Source organism: Erpetoichthys calabaricus, chromosome 6 (assembly GCF_900747795.2).
Source record: "Erpetoichthys calabaricus chromosome 6, fErpCal1.3, whole genome shotgun sequence".
Lineage (NCBI taxonomy): Eukaryota > Metazoa > Chordata > Cladistia > Polypteriformes > Polypteridae > Erpetoichthys > Erpetoichthys calabaricus.
Genome location: NC_041399.2, coordinates 23,255,395 through 23,278,553, shown reverse-complemented (window position 1 = coordinate 23,278,553; position 23,159 = coordinate 23,255,395). Strand labels below are relative to the sequence as shown.

At 39.7% G+C, this 23,159-nt stretch overlaps 1 protein-coding gene across 3 annotated transcripts in view; it reads right to left on the bottom strand.

Moving 5' to 3' along the window:
* The window catches only part of sema5a (sema domain, seven thrombospondin repeats (type 1 and type 1-like), transmembrane domain (TM) and short cytoplasmic domain, (semaphorin) 5A), an 857,644-nt gene that overhangs the window by 265,123 nt on the left and 569,362 nt on the right, over window positions 1-23,159 (bottom strand). For all 3 annotated transcript variants that reach the window (XR_007935331.1, XR_007935332.1, XM_028803411.2), the window contains exons 8-9: window positions 19,682-19,967; window positions 12,833-12,968 (exon numbers count right to left, since the gene is read on the bottom strand). Coding sequence is in view for 1 of the 3 variants with exons in the window: in XM_028803411.2 (XP_028659244.2) it covers window positions 12,833-12,968; window positions 19,682-19,967 (422 nt within the window). In the remaining 2 variants the exon portion in view is untranslated. The remainder of the gene's footprint in view (window positions 1-12,832; window positions 12,969-19,681; window positions 19,968-23,159) is intronic.

The following is a 23,159-nucleotide window of genomic DNA, read 5'->3' as shown; positions in this document are numbered from 1 at the left end:
ATCTATCTAGCAAATAGCAAATCCTGCTTTGTAATTTCTGGATCGACTCTAAAGCATAGAAACTGAGAAATAACAGTTTGTTTAATCAAGAGAGGAGAGATGTTAGGAAGCACTGATGAAATGTGATTTTCCCTTTGGGATTAATAAAGTATCTATCTATCTATCTATCTATCTATCTATCTATCTATCTATCTATCTATCTATCTATCTATCTATCTATCTATCTATCTATCTATCTATCTATCTATCTATCTATCTATCTATCTATCTATCTATCTATCTAATGAACTCGTTGGACATCCCATTGCAGAACAATGGGCATTATTATGGAGTTGGCATGGACTTTAGTGCTATAACAGCCTCCACTCTTCTGGAAAGGCTTTCCACAAGATGTGTGTCTATGGGAACTTGAGCTCATTCAGTCAAAGGGTAGGGTCAGGTACTGACGTTGGACGAGAAGATATGACTCTCAATCTGTGTCCCACTTCGTCCCTAACTTCCCATCCTCTCAATCCTGAGAGTCAAACCATGGATGATTATATGCACATGGCTTTATTCAACATTCCAGCAGCAGTGATTCTCAAATTCAGTGTGGCTGTAGCTTGTTGTTCCAATTAGCTTCTCAACCCTCCCCCCAAAGTCTAATTAACCTCCTTGTCTAATGAGACGATGCCTCATATATAAAACGTGCTTATGTCACTCTTGTTCTTAACTTTGATTTCATGACATTCATGTCAGAAAAGGCAGTCTCACAGAGGTATGTAGGCCCAAACAAAGCAGACATTTTCAGAGCTGCTTGGTGAAGATTCTTATAGTTATCTGGATCTACTACGCTCTAGAAATGCTGAGAATGCTGTTGAGACTTTAACAGCACATCATTTTGAAGGTTTACTAAATATAATATATAAAATCCAATGTTTGTTTGTCTGTATGTCTGTCCGCTTTTCACTTCTCTCATTTCGCTATGTATCATAATTTGCTTGCGGTACTGATTTATTTACGCGAATTCGAGTGAATCCACGCAATGGGCCGAAGGGTGGGGCTTTCCTCGCTCACTCGCCAGCTTTGGGATGTGTTAATTAACTCTGCTTAGCTAGCGAGTGAGAGAACAATTGAATTCAACTTTGCCTGATATTTAAAATAAAGTGTTACTTAGGTCTTTATGAGTTTGAGTCCTGATAGTCTCTTAAGTGTATGTCACATTGAAAAGATTGCATTTCAGATTGTGGATCGTGATTTTGTGTTAAAAGGATCGTGATATGATTTTTTTGGAAAGATCACGCACCCCTAATTTGACTAATCAAGTTTTCGAATTTATGTAGGATTCACTAACCCTTTGGTGAGCTACTTGGAAAGGGGTTGTGAGCTACCGGTAGCTCACGAGCGATGTGTTGGAGACCCCCGCTGTAGGGTATTTGGCGACTCTGGAAATTTTCTCCTTATGTTAGGGGATTGCACAGGGTCTACTATACTACATTTTGGCTATGATAGATTATTGTTGTTTTTGCTTATTGAACTCAAAATAAAAATTTTGATTTAAAAAAAATAGCAAATCCTGCTTTGTAATTTCTGGATTGACTCTAAAGCATAGAAACTGAGAAATAACAGTTTGTTTAATCAAGAGAGGAGAGATGTTAGGGAGCATGCACTGATGAAATGTGATTTTCCCTTTGGGATTAATAAAGTATCTATCTATCTATCTATCTATCTATCTATCTATCTATCTATCTATCTATCTATCTATCTATCTATCTATCTATCTATCTATCTATCTATCTATCTATCTATCTATCTATCTATCTATCTATCTATCTATCTATCTATCTATCTATCTATCTATCTATCTATCTATCTATCTATCTATCTATCTAATGGCGTGTTGCCGCACTCACCACACGATGAAGCACCTCAGCACCATACTGGAACAGTGTAAGGTTTTTATGGTTGCTGGAGTGCCAATCCTGCCACCAATTACCCAAGTTTTCCCTGTAAGTTCAAGGACAACCTGCTTGCAGGGCTGGATGGAGATTAACGTCATACCCATGACGAAGCAATTGCAGGTTGAAGGTCTTGCTCAGGACCCCAACGGAGTACGGTCACTTGTGGCATTTAAAGGAATTTACCTGGCAACCTTCTGATTGCCAGTGCAGATCCCTAGCATTAGAGCCACCACTCCTCCCTTCAATTAAGGTAGGAGTGTAATTAAAAGCAGAAGATGGTTGGTACTAACCATTGGCCCCACAGAACTGAAAGTGAGAGACATTGCCTTACTGGGTCGGTTACCCATTAGCTGCTGTATTTTCACTCTACTCTATGATGGTCTTTTTCTTTAGCCTGTATATTCCTCACTTTTTTGCAGAGATCTTGTGTGGAACATAACTCTGCCACTATGTCTTTATAAAGGTGCCTCAGCCTGTGCTAATTACAGTATTTTCACAGTATGTACAGCCAGTCCTTAGCCTGTGTAAGATTTCAATCCCCAAGCTGTTTGTCAGTTATGAATATATATGAACATTATGCGATGCCTTGCATTTCTACATAATAGAAGTTGAGATATGAGATTGAGAATGAGAAGTTGGCAAGCTGCTACCTGTTACAGATATTTACATCTATCACAAGGGGGAATTTGTGATTTGTTGACTATATATCTATAAAGTCATCTGCTGCATAGCGGGAAGTGCAAAGGATGCAGAGACAGGCCTAAAACATAAAGGATGAAATGTTACGATTGAGCGCGCAAAATTAGAAAAATATTGTGAGGCCTCAAAAAAGATGTGTAAATCAAGCCAGGACCTACCATAGTCTGCATAGAAACAGGCCTCACCTCAAACAGCATGACCCCAAACTCTAATGGCCTGCTTTGGTATGCACAGGCCTAAAAGTGGTTTTAGCTTCAAAATGTTTTAAATATCCAAAAATATCTCAGCCATAAAAAAAAACGTTTGGAATGAGAAGCAGTCCATAAAAACTCTTAAATGAAAAAATGTTGAGAGTAAACAGAGATGGCAAAGGAAGTCAAAAAAGGTAGAACCACACTGAACAAATCCCAGTTGTAATCGAAATAATCAAAGGTCAAAACAGAAACAATAAATTCACAAATACAGAAAATCAATACTCATGATAAAAACTCTGTCAGTGTCAGATAATCAATGAACAACTAAGGGTACTCCTTTAGCATAGACATAAGTGTGGCTCAAACACTCTGGGGGCCACCCGCAAAACATATGGAATGTAACAAGGGCAGGATATACTGTATATTGTGACCACCAAGGGGTGTTGTAGCACTCTAAACCCAAGTCACAACTTCACAGCCACAACTTCTGGTATAAATAAAAGGTTTATTTATAAAAAAAATACCTTGCACAAAGGTTTTAAACAAGGCATTAATCAACCACAACACAATTCTTCTCTCTTCTTTCTTTGCTCAACACCTCCAGATGAGTTTTGTCCTCCTTCCACCCAACTCCAGCTCTCCTGGATAAGGTCAAGTTGCTTCTTTTATGGCAGACCCAGGAGTACTTCTGGTGTTAGGGTGTAGCCTGATGGAAGCTCTTCCATGTCAATTGGAAGTCCCGAAAAGTAAGGATTGTGAATAAAATAAACACAAACAAAAGAATCACTAATAAACAAAAAAGACAGAAAGGAAAGGTTTGAGCTCCAGCCAGGGGTAGAGCACGGACTAATAGAGACTTTATTCTGTTACTCGTACTTGTTGGCTGTTTACAGTTGTGATTATGTTTTAGCCAGTCAATAAATGTTTTCTCACTGGCCTTTGAGTGTTTTAAGTTTCATTGTACCCTTATCATTAAAATATTTATGTAGACTTTACATATTTTCAAAGGAAAACTCCCCTGTCTTGCATGCGTTAAATGTAATCCACACAGTTATATTGTAGCCTGTACTTCTGAGTGCTCCAGCTATAAAAAAAATCCAACCCTGGCGTTGCTTAAAAGTCATCACTGAAGTTATTATAAGTTTTATCTGTTTACGGGTGAAGTTAAGAGATTAAAGTGGAATATTGCAAAACATTTCATTAAAATGATAATCCAGCGCACAGCAATATAATTCCGAGCTCTGCTTAGCCAGTGGCACCACCGAAATGCGAAATCAGAAAGCTGAAGCTCTAATTAGATCAGAGAGCAGCTGCCTTCCGAATTTTTCTTCCTGTCACTCCATAAACTTAAGCATGTTATGGGCAAATGGTCATTTGCTGTCATAAAAACGGCAGGCTACATAGTTTACAGGCCCGCTGAAAAAAGAAAACGCAAATGCAAAATTTCATCAATTTATATTGTATTAATAAAAGTAGAATATATGACTGCCTGGACAGAACATCACTCACTTGAGATCTAAAAAAGGATAGAAACCGGCTACCTTCCACTACGTTACATTTATTACTTTTACCATTTTCACACATTTCACACCCAGCTCATAAAAGAATGCAATCACATTTTTTAAAGAAGTTTTTAATAATGTCTGAATACTCTGACTGAGATTTAATTTCAGAAATGTTATTAAAGTATTCGTTTTGTTTTATAATCCTATAATAGTTAATCACTGCAATGATAATATGAGATTTTTTTCATTAGAGACAGATATTTACAGTATAATGCACTTTCGAAGAAAAAGCTGAGGTAAATGAAAATTTACTATCCCCAAAAATATTGCTTTGCATTTAAATGCCTCTTAATTTGGGCAAAAACATAACTTTTACTTGTGGTTTATTGGTTTATGAAGATATACATTAAATTTTATGGCTTTCATTTTGGAGGGTAATGTATTAAAATAGATCTGCATAACCCCGAAGTTTACTCAGGGGCATTTTTGGTCATTCATACTAATGGATGCAATTATAAATGATACTGGTAACAAAATATATTAAAAATTTCAAAAAACGTAAACGAAAATAATTCAGTTATTAATTTTCCTACCAAGTCTTATTACAACAGACAGCTAAAAACTATGAAAATGCGCATCAGAAATTATATGGGATTCAGAAATGCTTTGGGATTCTGATTCATCTAAGACTAGGATTACCAGATTCTCCCAGAGCCATTGTGGGACTACGCAGGGCTTGGGGGACTTATAGTGATTCATAATGGCATTTTCTTTCAATATATTTTTGAATTCTCTCCTATAAAGGCAGTATTAGAATGCACACCCTCAACTTTCACCCATGTTGTCAGTAACTCCACATGCAGCAACTCCAGAGGACTCAACGGAATAGTGTTAAGAATTCAAGGACATAAGATGTGCCGTGATGAAATATTAATTTTACTCAGCGCGACAGAAATAAGCAAGGCTTTTTTTTTGTGGAAAATGGCAAGGAACGATCAACAAGCAAACAGGGATCTGATACAATACATGGTGTGGCATACGGCCGGGCCCTTTGCCCTAATGGGATGCCTCTATACTGGAAGGACCGGGTGAGAGAGCTTATCCAGGACATTACCTCCCTCAGAACACTAGGGGCAGTCCCACGCACAGGATTGGAGCATGGAAGCGTAACACTGATGGGGCCCATGGCCACCACCAGGGGGTGCCTGAAGAGTTGCGGAGCCCTCGGTTGAAGCACTTCCATCACACCCCTGAGGTGCTGCTGGAAGAAGGTCCTCAAGTACCTGGAGCTCTTCCGGGTACTCTATAACAGGAGCCAGCCGCCACTACTCCCAGAGCCAGAGTCTGGAGGAGGTGGACAAAGCTTGCTGGAGGAGGAGTGGAGGCAAAGAGAGAGGAAGAGAAAGAAAAAAAGAAGAAGAAGAAAAGAAACTATGCAGTGCAGTGGTGTGCTTGAAATATACTGTACAGATGGGGAGATGGGAGAAGGTGTTTCCCACATGGAAAAAGAATAAAAATAAATAAAAACGTGTGTGCTGAACTTGTGTCCTACATCTGTCTGTGCCGGGTTTGCGTGGCAGGAGCACCCTCTGCAGGCCACAATGAGCAAACAAAATAATCTTCAATTTTGGACGCTGGTCAGTGTAAGCAGCCATGTTGTAGATCAGGTGCAGTGCTGCAGTGGCTGCAGATTTTTGGTCCAACCAGTTTTCTAATTAGAAGCCAATTGTGGTGAACATATAAGTTGTTAAATATTTTCTATGTCTTTATTTGTAAGTTGGACAAAGCAAATGTATATTAATGTTTCGAGAGGCATAGCGGTGCTCTGATATTTACTTAACCCACCACCACATAAAGACTTTAGGATTGAGTCAGGATGTGAAATTTATGGTGAGGGGGATATGGCATCAGACCAGCTTGTCAAGAGTGACTGTGTTTGGGCTTAGAGATTACAAACCACCCACCGCAGGAAGGCCATAAACTGACTAAACAAAGCAACTCGGGGATGAGCTATACATAAATTCAATTGGTCCAAAGTATGGCTGTTGATGATTGGTTTTGAATCGGAGGCCATTCTGTAATATGACACCCCATTGCATTATGTGGTTTTGTGGGAGGAATGGTATAACGTTGGTCACCCATTAAAGAAGACCAGGATGAAGACAACTCTATCTTGGCATCCATATTCAGACAGGCATGTGGTCTATTTCAATACTCCATTTAAAGGCCATGTGGTAGCAAACCAAGCCAGACTGAAGATAAGTCGAGAGCCACCTATGGACGCAAGGTGCACTGCTATTTAGGCTGTAAGGGGGTTTGCCAATATTCACATTCACTGCTTCCATATTTTTGGGCATGTTTATCAATAATACATAATTAACTGTGTAACTTAACTCCTGGCTGATTCTTTACTTTAATTTCAATGGTATTCCACCTGATCCTGTCACATCTGGATCACTGCAATGCACATGTAAGAATGCTGTTCATTGATTTCAGCTCAGCATTCAATACTATCATTCCCAGGCAGCTGATCAGTAAGCTGGATCTGCTCGGACTCAACACCTCCACCTGCAACTGGATTCTGGACTTTCTCACTGAAAGACCTCAAACAGTACAGATTGGGAGTAAAAGATCTAACACCATCACACTTAGCACAGGTGCCCCCCAGGGTTGTGTGTTGAGCCCGCTACTCTTCACGCTGTTGACCCATGATTGCACCTCCAACTCTGACACAAACCACATTATCAAGTTCGCCGATGACAATACAGTAGTGGGACTCATTGAGAACGACGATGATGCGGCGTACAGAGAAGAGGTGGAACGGTTGGCACTTTGGTGTAAAGACAATAATCTGTCTCTTAATGTTGAAAAGACAAAAGGGTTGATTGTTGACTTCAGGAAGACAAAGGCTGTCCATCTCCCACTCAACATTGATGGCGTCACAGTAGAGAGAGTGAAGAGCACCAAGTTCCTAGGTGTTCATATCACAGAGGACCTGTCCTGGACCAAAAACACCAACTATCTAACAAAAAGAGCCCAGCAGCGTCTTTACTTCCTGCGACGACTGAAGAAGGTGCACCTCCCTAAACCCATACTTACCACCTTCTACAGAGGCACCATAGAGAGCGTCCTGACCAGCTGTATTACAGTCTGGTATGGAAACTGCCATGCCTCCGACTGCAAAGCCCTTCAGAGGATTGTGCGGACTGCTGAGTGCATCATTGGCAGCTCTCTACCCAGCCTGCAGGAGATCTACACCTCACGCTGCCTTCATAAAGCCACTAGCATCATGGCTGACCCCCACCACCCCTCCCACCAACTGTTTACTCCTCTTCCATTTGGAAGACGACTCTGCAGCATCAGGAGCAGGTCTGCGAGATTGTGCAATAGTTTCTTTCCCCAAGCAGTCCGGCTCCTGAACACCATGCTGCCCTCCTCCACACTGGACTCTTTACTCCACACACTCTCTGGAATAAATAATACTACGTAATACTGTTTTTTTTTTTTTTAGTTATATATATATATATATATATGTATATATATATATATATATATATATATATCTTGTGTACTGCACCTTATTACTCTGGAGGATGATATTTCGTCCCACTATGTACTGTAAGTATATTGTTAGGATGACAATAAAGCTCTACTACTACTACTACTACTACTACTACTACTACTTTGTCTAATTGACTGAGGTTGCAGATGTAGAGGGGGAAGGGGAGAGGACTTGCTAAAACTCCTTACCACAGAGTGCCACGTCAATGCGATTTTAGACATTTTATTACACAATAAAAAGAATAAAAGGAGAAAATGGAGTCACCATAAGACCTTCCATGATAGAAACACCAGTGCTTACTGGTAATGAAACTTGGGTTTTAATTATATGGCCAGTTAGTACTTTCATTATTCCACATTGTAGATTTTCCTTTTCTGAGAACATTAACCATATTTTTATGGACCAAAACAGGTTTATACATCTTAGCCGTTCAATTTTCTTTCTCATTTATTTATTTCAAACATTTTACTAACACAGAAACTTCATTAAATATACACACAGTGTTAAAAAGATCCAATTTATGGGTGTTCCTCGGTTATTTGCATCTCATTATTAACTAGTGGCTTATTAAGAAAACAGAAAACAATTCAAACCAAAATGCAGTGTTTTAAAACTAAAATAAACAATACTGCAATGGACTTGCACTCTGTCCAGGGTATGCTCCTACCTTCCGCCCTAGGCTAGCTGGGATAGACTCCAGCACCCCACCAAGCATGGTCTGGATTAAGCAGGTTAAAATATGACATGACAAGAATTGTACCAAGTGAAGTAACATAAATGAAGCCCAAAAATACAACATTTTACCAGCAAATAAGTGAGATCTAATTAATTGGTGGAAGCAAAAACCTGCAGCCACGGCAACCCTCTAGGACTGCGATTGAGGACCACTGTTGTAGATCACGGCTGTCATGATGTCACGAGTCTCATGGCATGTGAATTACATGCATAGCAACCAAGAGCTCCATGGCAAATAGAAACAGAAAATGGCACTGCCCACGAAAATAATGCACAGAATAGTGGCACCCTTGGAAATTAGCATACACAAAACGCTGACAAAATTACTTCACCTAACAAAAATGAAATGTTAAAAAAAAAACAAATATACAAATTAAATAATTAAAAAAAATATATTAAACAGGTGACAAACCTGACACATATACTAACGTCATACAGTATCACACAAAAATGTGTACACCCCTCACATTTTTGTAAATATTTTATTATATCTTTTCATGGGACAACACTGAAGATATGACACTTTGATACACTGTAACGTAGTCCATGTACAGCTTGTACAACAGTGTAAACTTGCTGTCCCCTCAAAATAACAACACACAGCCATTAATGTCTGAATTGCTGGCAACAAAAGTGAGTACACCCCTATGTAAAAAATGTTCAAATGTCAACAAATGAGCAGAGAGCTGAGGAGACTTCATGCCAGCAAAGCAGCGGGTCTAGATGGAGTATCGCCACGACTGCTGAAGGTCTGTGCGTTGGAGCTGGGGGGGTCCTCTACAGCGCATCTTCAGCCTGAGCCTGGAACAGGGGAGAGTCCCGAGGCTTTGGAAAACATCTTGCATCACCCCAGTCCCAAAGGTATCACGTCCTAGTGAGCTGAATGACTTCCGACCTGTTGCTCTGACGTCACATGTGATGAAGACCATGGAGAGGCTACTGCTTCACCACCTGAGGCCACAGGTTCAACACGCCCTTGACCCTCTGCAATTCGCATATTAGGAGAAGGTGGGAGCGGAGGATGCCATCATCTATATGCTACACCGATCCCTCTCCCACTTGGACAGAGGCAGTGGTGCTGTAAGAATTATGTTTCTAGACTTCTCTAGCGCCTTCAACACAATCCAACCTCTGCTCCTTAGGGACAAGCTGACAGAGATGGGAGTAGATTCATACCTGGTGGCATGGATCGTGGACTATCTTAAAGACAGACCTCAGTATTTGCGTCTCGGGAACTGCACGTCTGACATTGTGGTCAGCAACACAGGAGCGCCACAAGGGACTGTACTTTCTCTGGTCCTGTTCAGCCTATATACATCGGACTTCCAATACAACTCGGAGTCCTGCCATGTGCAAAAGTTCGCTGACGACACTGTTATTGTGGGCTACATCAGGAGTGGGCAGGAGGAGGAGTATAGGGACCTAATCAATGACTTTGTTAAATGGTGCGACTCAAACCACTTACACCTGAACACCAGCAAAACCAAGGAGCTGGTGGTGGATTTTAGGAGGCCCAGACCCCTCATGGACCTCGTGATCATCAGAGGTGACTGTGTGCAGAGGGTGCAGACCTATAAATACCTGGGAGTGCAGCTGGATGATAAATTAGACTGGACTGCCAATACTGACGCTCTGTGTAAGAAAGGACAGAGCCAGTTATACTTCCTTAGAAGGCTGGCATCCTTCAACATCTGCAATAAGATACTGCAGATGTTCTATCAGACGGTTGTGGCGAGCGCCCTCTTCTACGCAGTGGTGTGCTGGGGAGGCAGCATTAGGAAGAAGGACGCCTCACGCCTGGACAAACTGGTGAGGAAGGCAGGCTCTATTGTTGGCATGGAGCTGGACAGTTTGACATCTGTGGCAGAGCGACGGGCGCTCAGCAGACTCCTGTCAATCATGGAGAATCCACTGCATCCACTAAACAGGATCATCTCCAGACAGAAGAGCAGCTTCAGCGACAGACTGCTGTCACAGTCCTGCTCCACTGACAGACTGAGAAGATCGTTCCTTCCCCAAATTATGCGACTCTTCAATTTCACCCGGGGGGATAAACATTAACATTATGCAAAGTTATTGTCTGTTTTTACCTGCATTTTTATTACTCTTTAATTTAATATTGTTATTTTTTTTTGTATCAGTATGCTGCTGCTGGAGTATGTGAATTTCCCCTTGGGATTAATAAAGTATCTATCTATCTATCTATCTATCTATCTATCTATCTATCTATCTATCTATCTATCTATCTATCTATCTATCTATCTATCTATCTATCTATCTATCTATCTATCTATCTATCTAGGAGACGCTATGAGAAGAAATAACACTGCCTAAGGAGTGAATGTGGAGAGAAAAGAGTAGTGGACCCAGAACCCATCCTTGATGTACACCTGAGCAGAGTTCATGTGGAGAAGATAAGGAGTTAGACCAAGATAACACAAAAGGATTGGTCAGAAAGGAAGGAGTTGAAGCAGTCTACAGCAGAACCACAAATTCTGAATTTATAGAAAGAAGCGATAAGCAAAGAGTGATTAACAGCATCAAAAGCTGATGAAAGGTGAAGAAGGATAAAGACAGAGAAGAGAAAAAACATCTCAAATAGATCTAAGACAATTTATAATTGAAAACAGTGCATTCTTGGTTGAGCGACCACTGAGGAATCCAGATTGAGCAACCCCAAAAATAACATGAATTACAACATCATGAAGTTGAAGCAGAAACCTTGACAACCTTTAAGAAGTATCTGGATGAGATATTGGGATAGCTTAGGTATTTTCTAAACAAACAGGCTTGATGGGGGGAATGGTCTCCTCTCATTTGTGAGATTTCATGTTTTTATGCTCACTAAGTCCCAAGTCAAGTACCTTGGGGATCAGCTTTGCTGACACAGCTGGTTAAATGTTGAACCATTGTTTACAGACAATACTGCCATAAGGGTTTTTATTAGCCATCTGTGCCAGGTTGGAGTAAAGTAAAACAGCAAATTTGTCATCCTCTGTGAATTGGCTGTGATGAGCTACCAACAGGAAGGTGATCCAGACTATCTGGAATATTCTGTTTAATGTAAATTGTATTTCAAAAAGTAGACAGGCTGGCTGTAAATCTGAGGCTGTTGTCCAGGGCGAGAATTGCAATGGTAGGTGGATATGTAAATAGACAGGTTTAAAAAATGTTGCGGGGAAAAAGGTAAGTAGATAGGAAGGAAGCCAAGCAGGTAGGTAGCCAGAATGGTAATTTACAGTATGTAGGCAGAAAAAAGGTTGACATGTTGACTTGAAAAAGACGGAAATACGTAGGTGGGGCATTTGTTAGGCTTACATGTTGTGAGACTAAGTAGTTAAAAGGCATTCACACAGGCAGTTTGTTTGACAGAAAACTTCATAGGTATTGAAGTCCTTTTTTTCTGCACTACCCACCAGAAATAAGTGCCTTTTAAATATGGCTTATGGGGGATGGATTATTTCTATCGTGAAACACTTTTCTTCATGTTTTTCAGAAACTCAGTCAACAAGTGAGAAACTACTTAGAATGAACAAGCTGCAGTGACTGTCAGTCTCAGTAATGGGATGAGAAATCATGGGCTTCAAGTCTCAGCTGCCTGGTCATCATTTTATTTTTTATTTTGTTTTATTTTATTTTTTTATAGCAAGCTTGAGCTACCTTTACAATTATTATTCATGTCCATTTTAAGATCACTTTTGACTCTCCAGTCTAGAATAGCCTATTGAGATTACTTCACTTTCATTGCGTTGCTAAAATATAACTGGCAGGTGTCAGGAAAGGATGACAGATAATAAATTATGAACCTGCCCGTCCCTTCCTTACCCAGGCATGCTGGCCAATGCCATTTACTTTCCCCTGAGTCTATAATTCTCATGGTTGTGCTTTGCAAAGCCTAGAGTTAAGTAGTGACCGAGTATAAATTCCAGTGCTTTATGCCTCCTTTGTCAGCACCTAGTCAGACCATTATATTCTTCATATACCTGCAACACGGAGATGAAAAGGCCACAATCATTTAATTATCACATAATGTTTTTCTTTATCCTATTAGAAAGATCACGGTAAAAACTCAGAGTAATGAACTGTAACAATACAATCATGAGGTAACTGAAAAGTCTTTATGGCACAAGAAAACCCAATATGCTATTAAGTTAGTCAAGCTTGATTTACTGTATTGCTTTGTTTGTTGATATTTACCTGGAAGTCGGGGTTGGGGTTGGGATAGGGCAGCCAGGCAGAGCGAGAATTCTCCTGGTATTTGAAAGGTCCATTGAACACTTGGGTAATCGCAGTCAGATTGAAAACGCACACTGCTGAGGCGGCAATGCTGTTTCTGAGGGAAAGAATTGAGGGGGAAAAATGAAGTCAGCAAATGCACACATTCTTTCTGTCCAACAGAGTTATGTTTATTGCAGCCTAAGACGATCTAAAGCAAGCAGTAAGAAAGCAGAATTGCTCAGCTCTGTAAGTAGGAGATAAAGCTTCACCAGATACTGCAATTTAGAGTTTCTGAATAGCATGAATATTGTTGCAGATATAGTAACTATTAAATTGAAATATCATGTGGCAGGGTAACTGAGTGTTGTGCATAAACAGGGGCAGCCAGCTGAGCAGCAATTAGAATCAGTGTGCATTTCTTCCTCGTTTGCAGGTCTGTTCCTTCTACATATTCTTCTAACTCTGAATTAGTTATAACTAAACTCTAATCTAGTGCCAGGACTGAGCATAAAGGAAATACTCCACCCAAAAATTACATTTTTTTTATATATGTCACTTACCCCCCATGTAGTTTAAAGTGGTGGGCAAGAACAAAAAATAATCTCATGTTTTCATGCAGAATGGAGAGAAGAATAATTTATGTTACAATGGAAGCCTACAGTGGCCAATGCTGTACAAGAGCAAATGATGTGAAAAAAAGAAACCAAAATGTCATATTACTCATATCACATAATCCACATGACCGTTGTGGGAGTTTTTTTACTGATAAATATGAATTTCACTAATTGATTATATTGAATGACTTCTGTCCTTGTTAATTGTTAGCATGTGTCTTTAGCACTTTTAGAAAGCATTTTAATTAAAGCCTGTTGATCTGTGACCCAGTCCCGCTGCTACTTCTCTGCAAGGACAAGTACTGATATGAAAACCACTACGATCTAGCGTAGCAGAATCCTGTTTCCTAGAAACTAGCAAGGACATGAGAAATGAATCTATTTACATAATTCTGTAATTGACAAGTGGTGTCACCATCTGTAAGTCAGTCATCTCTTTCCATGTACAGTGTGACTCCACGTACGTGTCAATAAAAAGTATTCTCATTTGGACTGGCTTTTCGAACCTGACTTTGACACCGTTATTCAGGCATATTCTCAATATTTGAAAAACGCATGGTTTATTGCTAAAATAATGTAAAATATATACTACTGGACATCTTAAACAGGAGACTAATGCCTCATGGGAATGGCTTTTTGAGTTGAAAACAGGGCTCTTAATCAACGAATGAGGGGGGCAGGCAGGTCTTCAATTTAAAAAGTCAGTCCCATGAAGGTTTAGTTTCATGTTTACAATGTGCACTGATTATTCTGGGAGCATCTATTTAATGTTATTTAGCACAACTACATGTGTTTTGAAAGTTTTGGGCATACAGCATTGCCCACTATTGGCTTTTAAGTTTTTCTCACCATTGTGAATGAAAACATGAGATTTTTCTTCGTCACCACTACAATCTAAAAGTATATTAGTATATGAATTTAATGTAAAGGATATAATTTTAAGGTGTTGGATTCCTTTAAACCTAAATGATTATCTTCACAGTACCTTTAGCAGTTAGTATATGCTAATTAAACAAACATTAAGCATTTTCTTTCAGAAAAACACAACATTTTTTCATTATTTGTACTGATTATACTTTTTCGATTACTTTCAGTTTTTAAATGCTGAGCTGCATAATTGCTATTGTGTTGCTAAACAATAAAAATCTTATTTTAACATAATGCAATTAAAAAGTAGGAAGCATTAGTACCACAAGTAATTAGGAGCATTTGCATAGAATGTGTGAAGCACCTAATGCGAAAGCCCGTGTCTGTCCGTCTGTCTGTCCACATGAAACGGCTCCTTGTTTCAATTTTGTTGAGATATGGCAGACTTTTTCTGCAAGGAAATTCACTGAGACAGTTCAATTGTTGTTCAGATATCTTGAACAGATTGCACTGTACAAAGTTTTAAAACATTGAAAAGCATTGGCGAATTAGCAGCCTTGTTCATCATAAAATAGAGAAACATTCTGTGCAGCTTCAACTAGGAATTAGTTTGCTGTATTCATCTTGTCTTTAGAGTGGCTGGTTGAACTTGTATATGTTGTAAATTATCTTCTGTTACTCATCTGACAGCCTCTCGGATGACCAATGTAACTGAATCAGGTGCCGTGCAGAGCACATGCGTGTAAACAGCTCACACATCAGCGCCTTCTCCTGCCCTTTTAGGTAAGTTAACTAATAGAGGACAGAAAAGTCACTTCTTTGGAAATAAATGGAAGGGGAAAGCAATCATGAAAGTAAATATAAGACGGAGTTGATTGAACTAATAGCATCTGCAAATTTATACTGTAAAGAACCGACGTTATCAGCCTGCAGGTAAACGGTATTTGAACTAATTAATAACCCAGGAAATGTGCAGCTGCCCTAACTGATATAAACAGAGGATGGGTTTAAATATGGAGAGTGGCATGTGGAGGTGGGAGGTGATATCTGCTGCCCAGCCCCACATACATGAACAATCATGGCAAGCTCCTTCTTGCTCATTGTGTACCTTTCATATTCTCATTATACAATAAATCAATTAATTTCCAAGTTCTTATTTATTTAAGTAATTTAAACTAATTACTCTGTTTTAACTATTATTAATAGCTAGATGGGGAACCTATTGCAGTTCCTTTTCTCCTTTCATACATTAATGTTGCTACTGATTTTACTCTGGTATTGGTAATTTTGTATTAATAGATATTTTTAATTTCTAATTATTGAATACTACTCTACTGGATATACATTCCAAAATGCTGGGTTTAAGAAATTTGAACAACAATTAGTCAGAGACCCTCCACCACTAACACATATCAATCAATGTCATTTTCTACAGCGTACTCCGTTTTTAGCTCCATTGTAATGTGCTGTTAAAACGCACCTATTTAACGTAGTTTGCTTAAACATGAAATTACATTCTGTTTTTCTATTATTTTGGAATATGACTTATTGCTACATAACTATTTAATAAACAAAAAAGTAATAATTGTGAAATGCTCCAACTTTCAGATCAGTTAACTTAGTCACTAAACGCAATTGAATGCAACGCCATCCGTACATTGCATAACTTGTTTTTATTTGTAATGTTCAAGTTTTATTTTATTTAATACTCGTAGGTGCATCTTTGCATGTATTTAGTGTACAAAGCTTATTTGGCTGGTCATGTGTACCTTAAGGTAAAGGTAGGACCATGGGCATACCAATGAAAGTGTCAGAAGGAGAAGTAATCCTCACTGGCAGGAGAAGATTTCCTCAATGGTGTGGACAGACAGAATAGGTTGGCCGTTTCAAACAAAGTTACATTACTCATTTTTTTCAGTATAATTTTCTCTTAAAACATTTTATAGTTTATTTGTTTGTCTACAATGGATTCAGAAAGTATTCAGACACCTGCACTCTTTACACATTTTACTATGTTGCGCCCTTGTGCTAACTTAATTTAAATTCATTTTACTCCACATCAAACAACACTCAGTACCCAAGAATGACAAAAAACAGAAGTTTTGCAAATGTATTAAAAACAATTGATTGCTCCATCCTGGGTATGATGTTAACCTGAATCTAGCCCTGCAAGCAGGTCCTCCAACATGCAGGGAAAACTTGGGGTTTGGTGGCAAGACTGGCACTAGCCACTGTAATAAACCTCATACAGTTCCAGTGTGGTGCTGAGGTGTCACCCGCTGTACTCGGGTCCCAATCCAGATGGTTTGTCATGTGATGGGTGCGGCAACATGCTGTAATCAGAGCATGCTCCCAATCTCTCCTTCTCTCTTAATTGATGCCCCTTTGGTAGCAATTCTAGCCTGATAATGACATGACAAGATTCACACTCCTGAATTAAAGGATTTTCTCCCATTCTTCTCTGCAGATCTTCTCAAACTTTATCAGGTTGGATTGCTTGACAGGTATTTTCAGATCTCTCTAGAGATGTTCGATTGGATTCAAGTCCACTCTCTAGCTATGCAACTCCAAGACAGTCCCAGATTTATCCGTAAGCCACTCCTGTGTTGTCTTTGCTTAATGCCTATAGTCATTACTCAGTCTAAGATCCAGGGCACTCTGGATCAGGTTTAATGAAACATATTTCTACCCCTTTCTCTGTTCAGCTTTTCCTCAACCCTGACTAGTTTCCCAATCCCTGTTGCTGCAAAACAACCCCAAAGCACGATGCTGCCACCACCATTGTTGGAAAGGAATTGCACAGGTGATCAGTGGCGCCTAGTTTACTCCAGACATAACTCTAACTTTGGTTTCATTAGGCCAGATAATCTACTTTCTCACAGTCGGAGAGTCCTTTAGGTGTGCCTCTTTGCAAATTCCAAGTGGGCTTTCATGCGTCTTATGCCGTGGAAAAGCTTTTGTCTGGCCACTCTGTCATTAAACAAAGATCAGTGGACTGTTGCAGCGATGGTTTCTCCCATCACCACACAGTTTCTCTGGAGCTCAGCCTGTTCTTGGTCACCTCTCTTATCATGGCTCTTTAACCATAATTGTACAGTTTGGCAAACTCTAGGAAGAGTTGTGATAGACTTAAACTTCTTCCATTTACAAATTATGGAAACCACTTTGCTCTTGGGAACCTTCGGTGCTGCAGAATGTTTTTGTAGCCTTCCCTCACATCTGTGCCTTGACACAATCCTTTCTCTAAGCTCTGCAAGCCTTTTCTATGATATCATGGCTCATCTTTCACTCTGATACACATTGTCTACTATGGGACCTTCTATAGACAAGTGTGAGCCTTTCCCAAACATGACCAATTCATTAAATTGACCACAATTGGATTCCAAAAAAGGTATAAAAGCATCTCAGTGTTGATCAATGGAATGGGATATACCTGAATTAATTTTCAAGTGTTATAGCAAAGGGTCTGAATACTTGTCTCTATAGGTGATTTCCCACAGCAGGACCTTGTTTTTTCAGGAGCCAGGCACTTTTTAGAAACTCAGAAACGTTTGTAGCATTCCCACCACAGTAACTCTGGCCATTTGTAGCTCCTGGTCCTTTTCTTTAGCTCCTACTAAAGGACAGCTAGATAAATAGATAGATAGATAGATAGATAGATAGATAGATAGATAGATAGATAGATAGATAGATAGATAGATAGATAGATAGATAGATAGATAGATAGATAGATAGATAGATAGATAGATAGATAGATAGATAGATAGATAGATAGATAGATAGATAGATAGATAGATAGATAGATAGATACTTTAGTAATCCCAAGGGGAAATTCACATGAACTTTTTGTTCAACCAGGAATTATCATGGGTGGGGCTTGGGCAAGGAATTGTGGTGGTTGGTTAAGCAAAAGGACAGGCGCCATCTTACAAATCTGTTGGTACTATGGACTTTGGAGAGTTATTGGTGAAGATGTGCTGCACTTCACATCTCATCATTCATCGAAGCTGCCTACCTGATGCACCACACCATGCCACATCAAAGCAATAATTTCCTCCCTGAACTCCCTAACGTGGCACTCTTCGCACTGCATCACTTTTTCATATCTGCCTCCATGGTGCACAACACAATGCATTGCATTAAAGCAATAGGTCCCCAATGATCTCCTGATCCCGCCGTATGACTCTTCATAGCCTCCTTCCTTGTCCTCTGCGTAATGCATCACATTAGTTTTTCGTGTGAACTTCCAAATGTGTCTCAGTTCGTACCGCATCACTCTTCTTTGAATGTTACATAATTTGCACAGTTACAGTTTTTCTTGTGCGATGGGAACAAAACCCATGAAAGAGGCCAGGGATCACAAATGATCAGTGCCTACACTGTACAGGAACTGATTGGTTCCTGACCCCGAAGTTCCTACAGAGGGAAAGAGCCTAATGGGAAACTTCATTTTTTTAATAGATTTGGCAAAATTTCTAAAATCCTGTTTTCACGTTGTCATTCTTGGCTTATTGAGTGTCGCTTGATGTGGGGAAGAAATTAATTTAAATGATTTTACCAGAAGGTTGTGTAAAATTGCGTAAAAAAAGTCAATTTAATTTTTGTATTGCTGCGGGCATTGAAATGTCTACTTACCAAAACCTGGCAGACACTACAGAGCTCAGAAATTTTTCATCTCCAAGCACTATCACATTGGCCAATAAGACAATAAAACACGATGTGATCTCACGCTTGGGAGGCTTACACAGTGATGGTCGACAGCTGCTCCCGTTTCTTTTTTAACCCTATTTTTATGTAAATATTAATTATCAAAAAGATTTTGGTAAGAGGTTGGGTGAGCAGATGTGAAGAACAAGTATTTTCAGTTTTGGAACACATGAAAGACAACCAACAGCTGCAGGAGTATTTACTGAATGGAATATGCAACATTAGTCATAAAACCAGTTCATAGATCTGCTCAGAAAATTAAATAACTAAATTAAATGTTTTTGTGGCTCATATCATAAAATTGGAAGGGTTTCTGTTGGATCTCAATTAGAACTGTGCATCCAACACTTGTAAAAATAAGCACTTAAAACTAGCTGATCAATGTTGCTAGACACATTGTCACTCTGGGAGTATTAGACATTGGAACAAGGCATTCTTAGGTAACTAAAGACTATAAAAAATGACGATTATAGTAATTCAGCTCATTTTTGCCAGCATTGAGAATGTGCAAGCATAGATAAAGTACAGGAAACTGGAGACGATTACTTAATTATTGAATGAGTGTGTAATTAGAGAAGTAACAATACTTTGAACACATTAGATTTATTAATCCACTGTAAAACAGACTTAGGTAACTTACACATTTGTGGTGAAGATGCCATAAATCAGGTCAAGTTCCGGTAAGAAGAAAGTGTCCTGTAACTCATTATAGTAGAAAGGAATTTCACCAGGCCTGGAGCAATTGAGGCGAGCTTTCATGAAGGTTGTCCAGGTGTCTTCTAAGAGGAACCTGCCTCCAATGTCATTTTTGCACACACGAGAGGCCCTGGAGAAGATTGTTTTTCCACAGTCATGCTCCACTGCGATCTCTCGAAAAAAGAAGTATGTGAAGTTTCCGATGTCATAAGATGAGACAAAATTTGGTTCTAAAGAAAAGAAGAAAACATTTTTGGTTCTGCTTATTAATTATCTTAACACATTTCTATTTACACAACATTATTGAACAATATGTGTTTTCTATAAAACCCTCATGTTTAATCTAATATTATGAATATAAGGACGCAGCACTGACCTTTGGGTTTAAGGAGGCAAATGCTGACCATCATCATCATATACTTCATCATAGGTCACATTTATCCACACACCCATACTCACTTTTGTTGCCAGCTCTGATTCATTAGTTAATCTAACCATCGTGTCTTTGGATTATGTGAGGAAAACCAGAGTGTCTGGAGCAGCCACATGCAGACATAGGGAGATGTCACATCAATGATTGGCTCCCGTTTCATTCCGTTATGATTTGGACCAGTTTGATCTTTTTTTTTTTGCTTCAGGGGAATTCTTTCTGCTGCTTAGAGGCAGCAGAGGTGTCTGTAAATATTAATATGTGGGTGCGTTCTATTCACAACGTAGCTATGAACCAGTAAAAATTCTTTTATCATTTCATTTTAAGTGTATGACATCGAAATTTGGTGATTCACTGAAATACTGCGACTGTGTTGCTTGGACGTGCTGCACTGTTGCTAGGAGGCTCTTTCCCAATGGCACTATGTGCCACATCATGAATACTTCACTTTGTAACACCATGCCGCAGTATCTGAGATTCTGGATCCAATTAACAAACAACTTTAATGTTAGCCCCAGAGAGAAAACACCTTTTTGATTTTTGATTCACAGGAATTCCCATTTTAGTGTCTGTAACACTCTTTTGTCTAGATTTCGGTGGAAATTACGCCTTTGTATTTAGGTACAAATCGAGACGAGAATTTTGTTGCACATCGCCTTCAGATTATTGCAAAGATTTGAACTGAAATCATAGTTTTACACTTTGGTTTTAGTTACAGCTTCTCTAATTTAAGGTTTACAACGTAAGAAAACTTCAGTATATGTACTCAAAATATTGAAAGTTATTTGGTTTTTGACTCGGAACAATTCTTCTCTTGACTCTATTAACAGTTTTACATCTAATTTCGGTCACAACATGTTATTTGATTTTTGACTCGTAGCAATTCACTTTTTAACTTCATTGAAGTTTTCAGTTTCAGGAACTATGATGGTACATCTTTATAACCGACTGCTGGCACTTCTCCTTTTGGCTATGTTCACAGTTCTGTGTTTTCTTTTTGACAATGTTGTTCTGATTTTTGTTATCAACCTTTGGTACAATTTCACAAGCAATGCGTATCTACTGATCAAAACTTTCGTTTTGTTATCAGGTGGGCATTGTTTATGGCAAATCAGCAGACTACGCTGAATAAACTGAATGGCACAGCACATGCCTGTAACCCATATTGAAAAAATGAATATGAATTTGGATGGTTGAATGAGTGCACCTCTCATTATCTGGCCCTGAAATGTACTGCAGTGGCAAGGGAAGTGTGATCTACTTTCCTTTATTGGTTTGTACCATGACCTTTATTGCAGAAAAAAAAATCATTTGAAGAATTGTAATTACAAATACAAACAAGGCCTGCCAGCAATGAAAGAGGCCTGCTGCATAATCAGCAGTTTTAAATTTCTCCATTCCTACCTGGACTTAATTATCTGCCTCTTTCCCTTGTCCTTCCTACAGTACTCAGGAGATCAAGTATGATTTTATTCTATCTAAAATACCCTAGAACAAATATCTAAAGGTCCATAATAAATTTTCCCCTTCAGCTGCTAAAACATGAAGATTACCACCCTGTCCCACTGGATCCTTATTCACGCTCTTATTCATATTCACCTCACTTTGCCTTCACATTATTGCTGTCTTCTATTATGTACCCAATGGCAAATACTGTATAAGGGCACAATCAAAAAATTAAATCCAGCTGAAACTTGAAGAAAATGGAATAATCCCCTTCTTGTCCACAAAAGCCTCCTGACACCCAGATGTTCCAGCACTCGACCTCATATCTTTGAGCTTATGAATTACTTCTACCATAATCCTCTCTTCAAGACCAGTTTCAGTTTCTAAGTTGATTAAACTTAAACTTAATAATAAAATGCTAAGGTCTATGTGTGTATCCGGTCTCTCCAAGCAGTCCTATTGGTCAGTTTGGCTTTGGTGACACGATCAAAAGAGGAAGTGAGAGCGTGAGACACACAAGGAGGCCCACTGAGAGTCACCTTGAAATGACAGAATCTGAGAATCAGGTTTTATGGGAATGTGCTGTCACAGATTGCTGGGTCCCTTACCCAGCCGGGACGCCTGGAAGGACCGGGATGTGGCACTTTTATCCTCCGGGACACAAGGGGGCAACCGCCCTGGACTAGGAGAAGACCACGGGAGGACAGTAAAAAGGTTTTAACTCATTGGGACTCATGGCCACCGCCAGGGGGTGCTTTAAGCCTCATGGAACCCGGAAATAGTTACTTCCGCCACACTCGGCAAGATTGGCGGAAGAACCTGCCAGGGACGCCTGGAGTGCTTCCGGTGCAAAGGGCAGCACTTCCGCCACACCAGGAAGTGCTGCCGGAAGGACGTCATCAGACACCTGGAGCACATCCGGGTGGGAATAAAAGGAGCCGCCTTCCTACAGTCGGGGAGCTTGAGTCGGGAGTGGGAGCAGGACAAATCTCCCGGGAGGAGAAGAAAGGCGGCCAAGGACTGAGAGAGAGAAGTCTGAATAAGGGGTGATTAGTGCTGAGTGCACTGTGTTTGTGTTTGGGACTGTAATCCTCTGTTTATTTATGTTTAATAAACGTGTGTGTTTTATAAAGATGTGGTTTCCGACTGGTGGTGTCTGGGTAAGTCTCACAGTGCTCAGTAGAGGAAGCTCTGGACAAGAGAGGTTCAGACACACAAGGATACCAAGGAAGGTACATGTAGGGTAAGAGATATCAGATATTATAAAATATATTATATATCTTAAAGACAGACCTCAGTATGTGCGTCTTGGGAACTGCACGTCTGACATTATGGTCAGCAACACAGGAGCGCCACAAGGGACTGTACTTTCTCCGGTCCTGTTCAGCCTATATACATCGGACTTCCAATACAACTCGGAGTCCTGCCACGTGCAAAAGTTCTCTGATGACACTGCTATCGTGGGCTGCATCAGGAGTGGGCAGGAGGAGAAGTATAGGAACCTAATCAAGGACTTTGTTAAATGGTGCTCAAACCACCTACACCT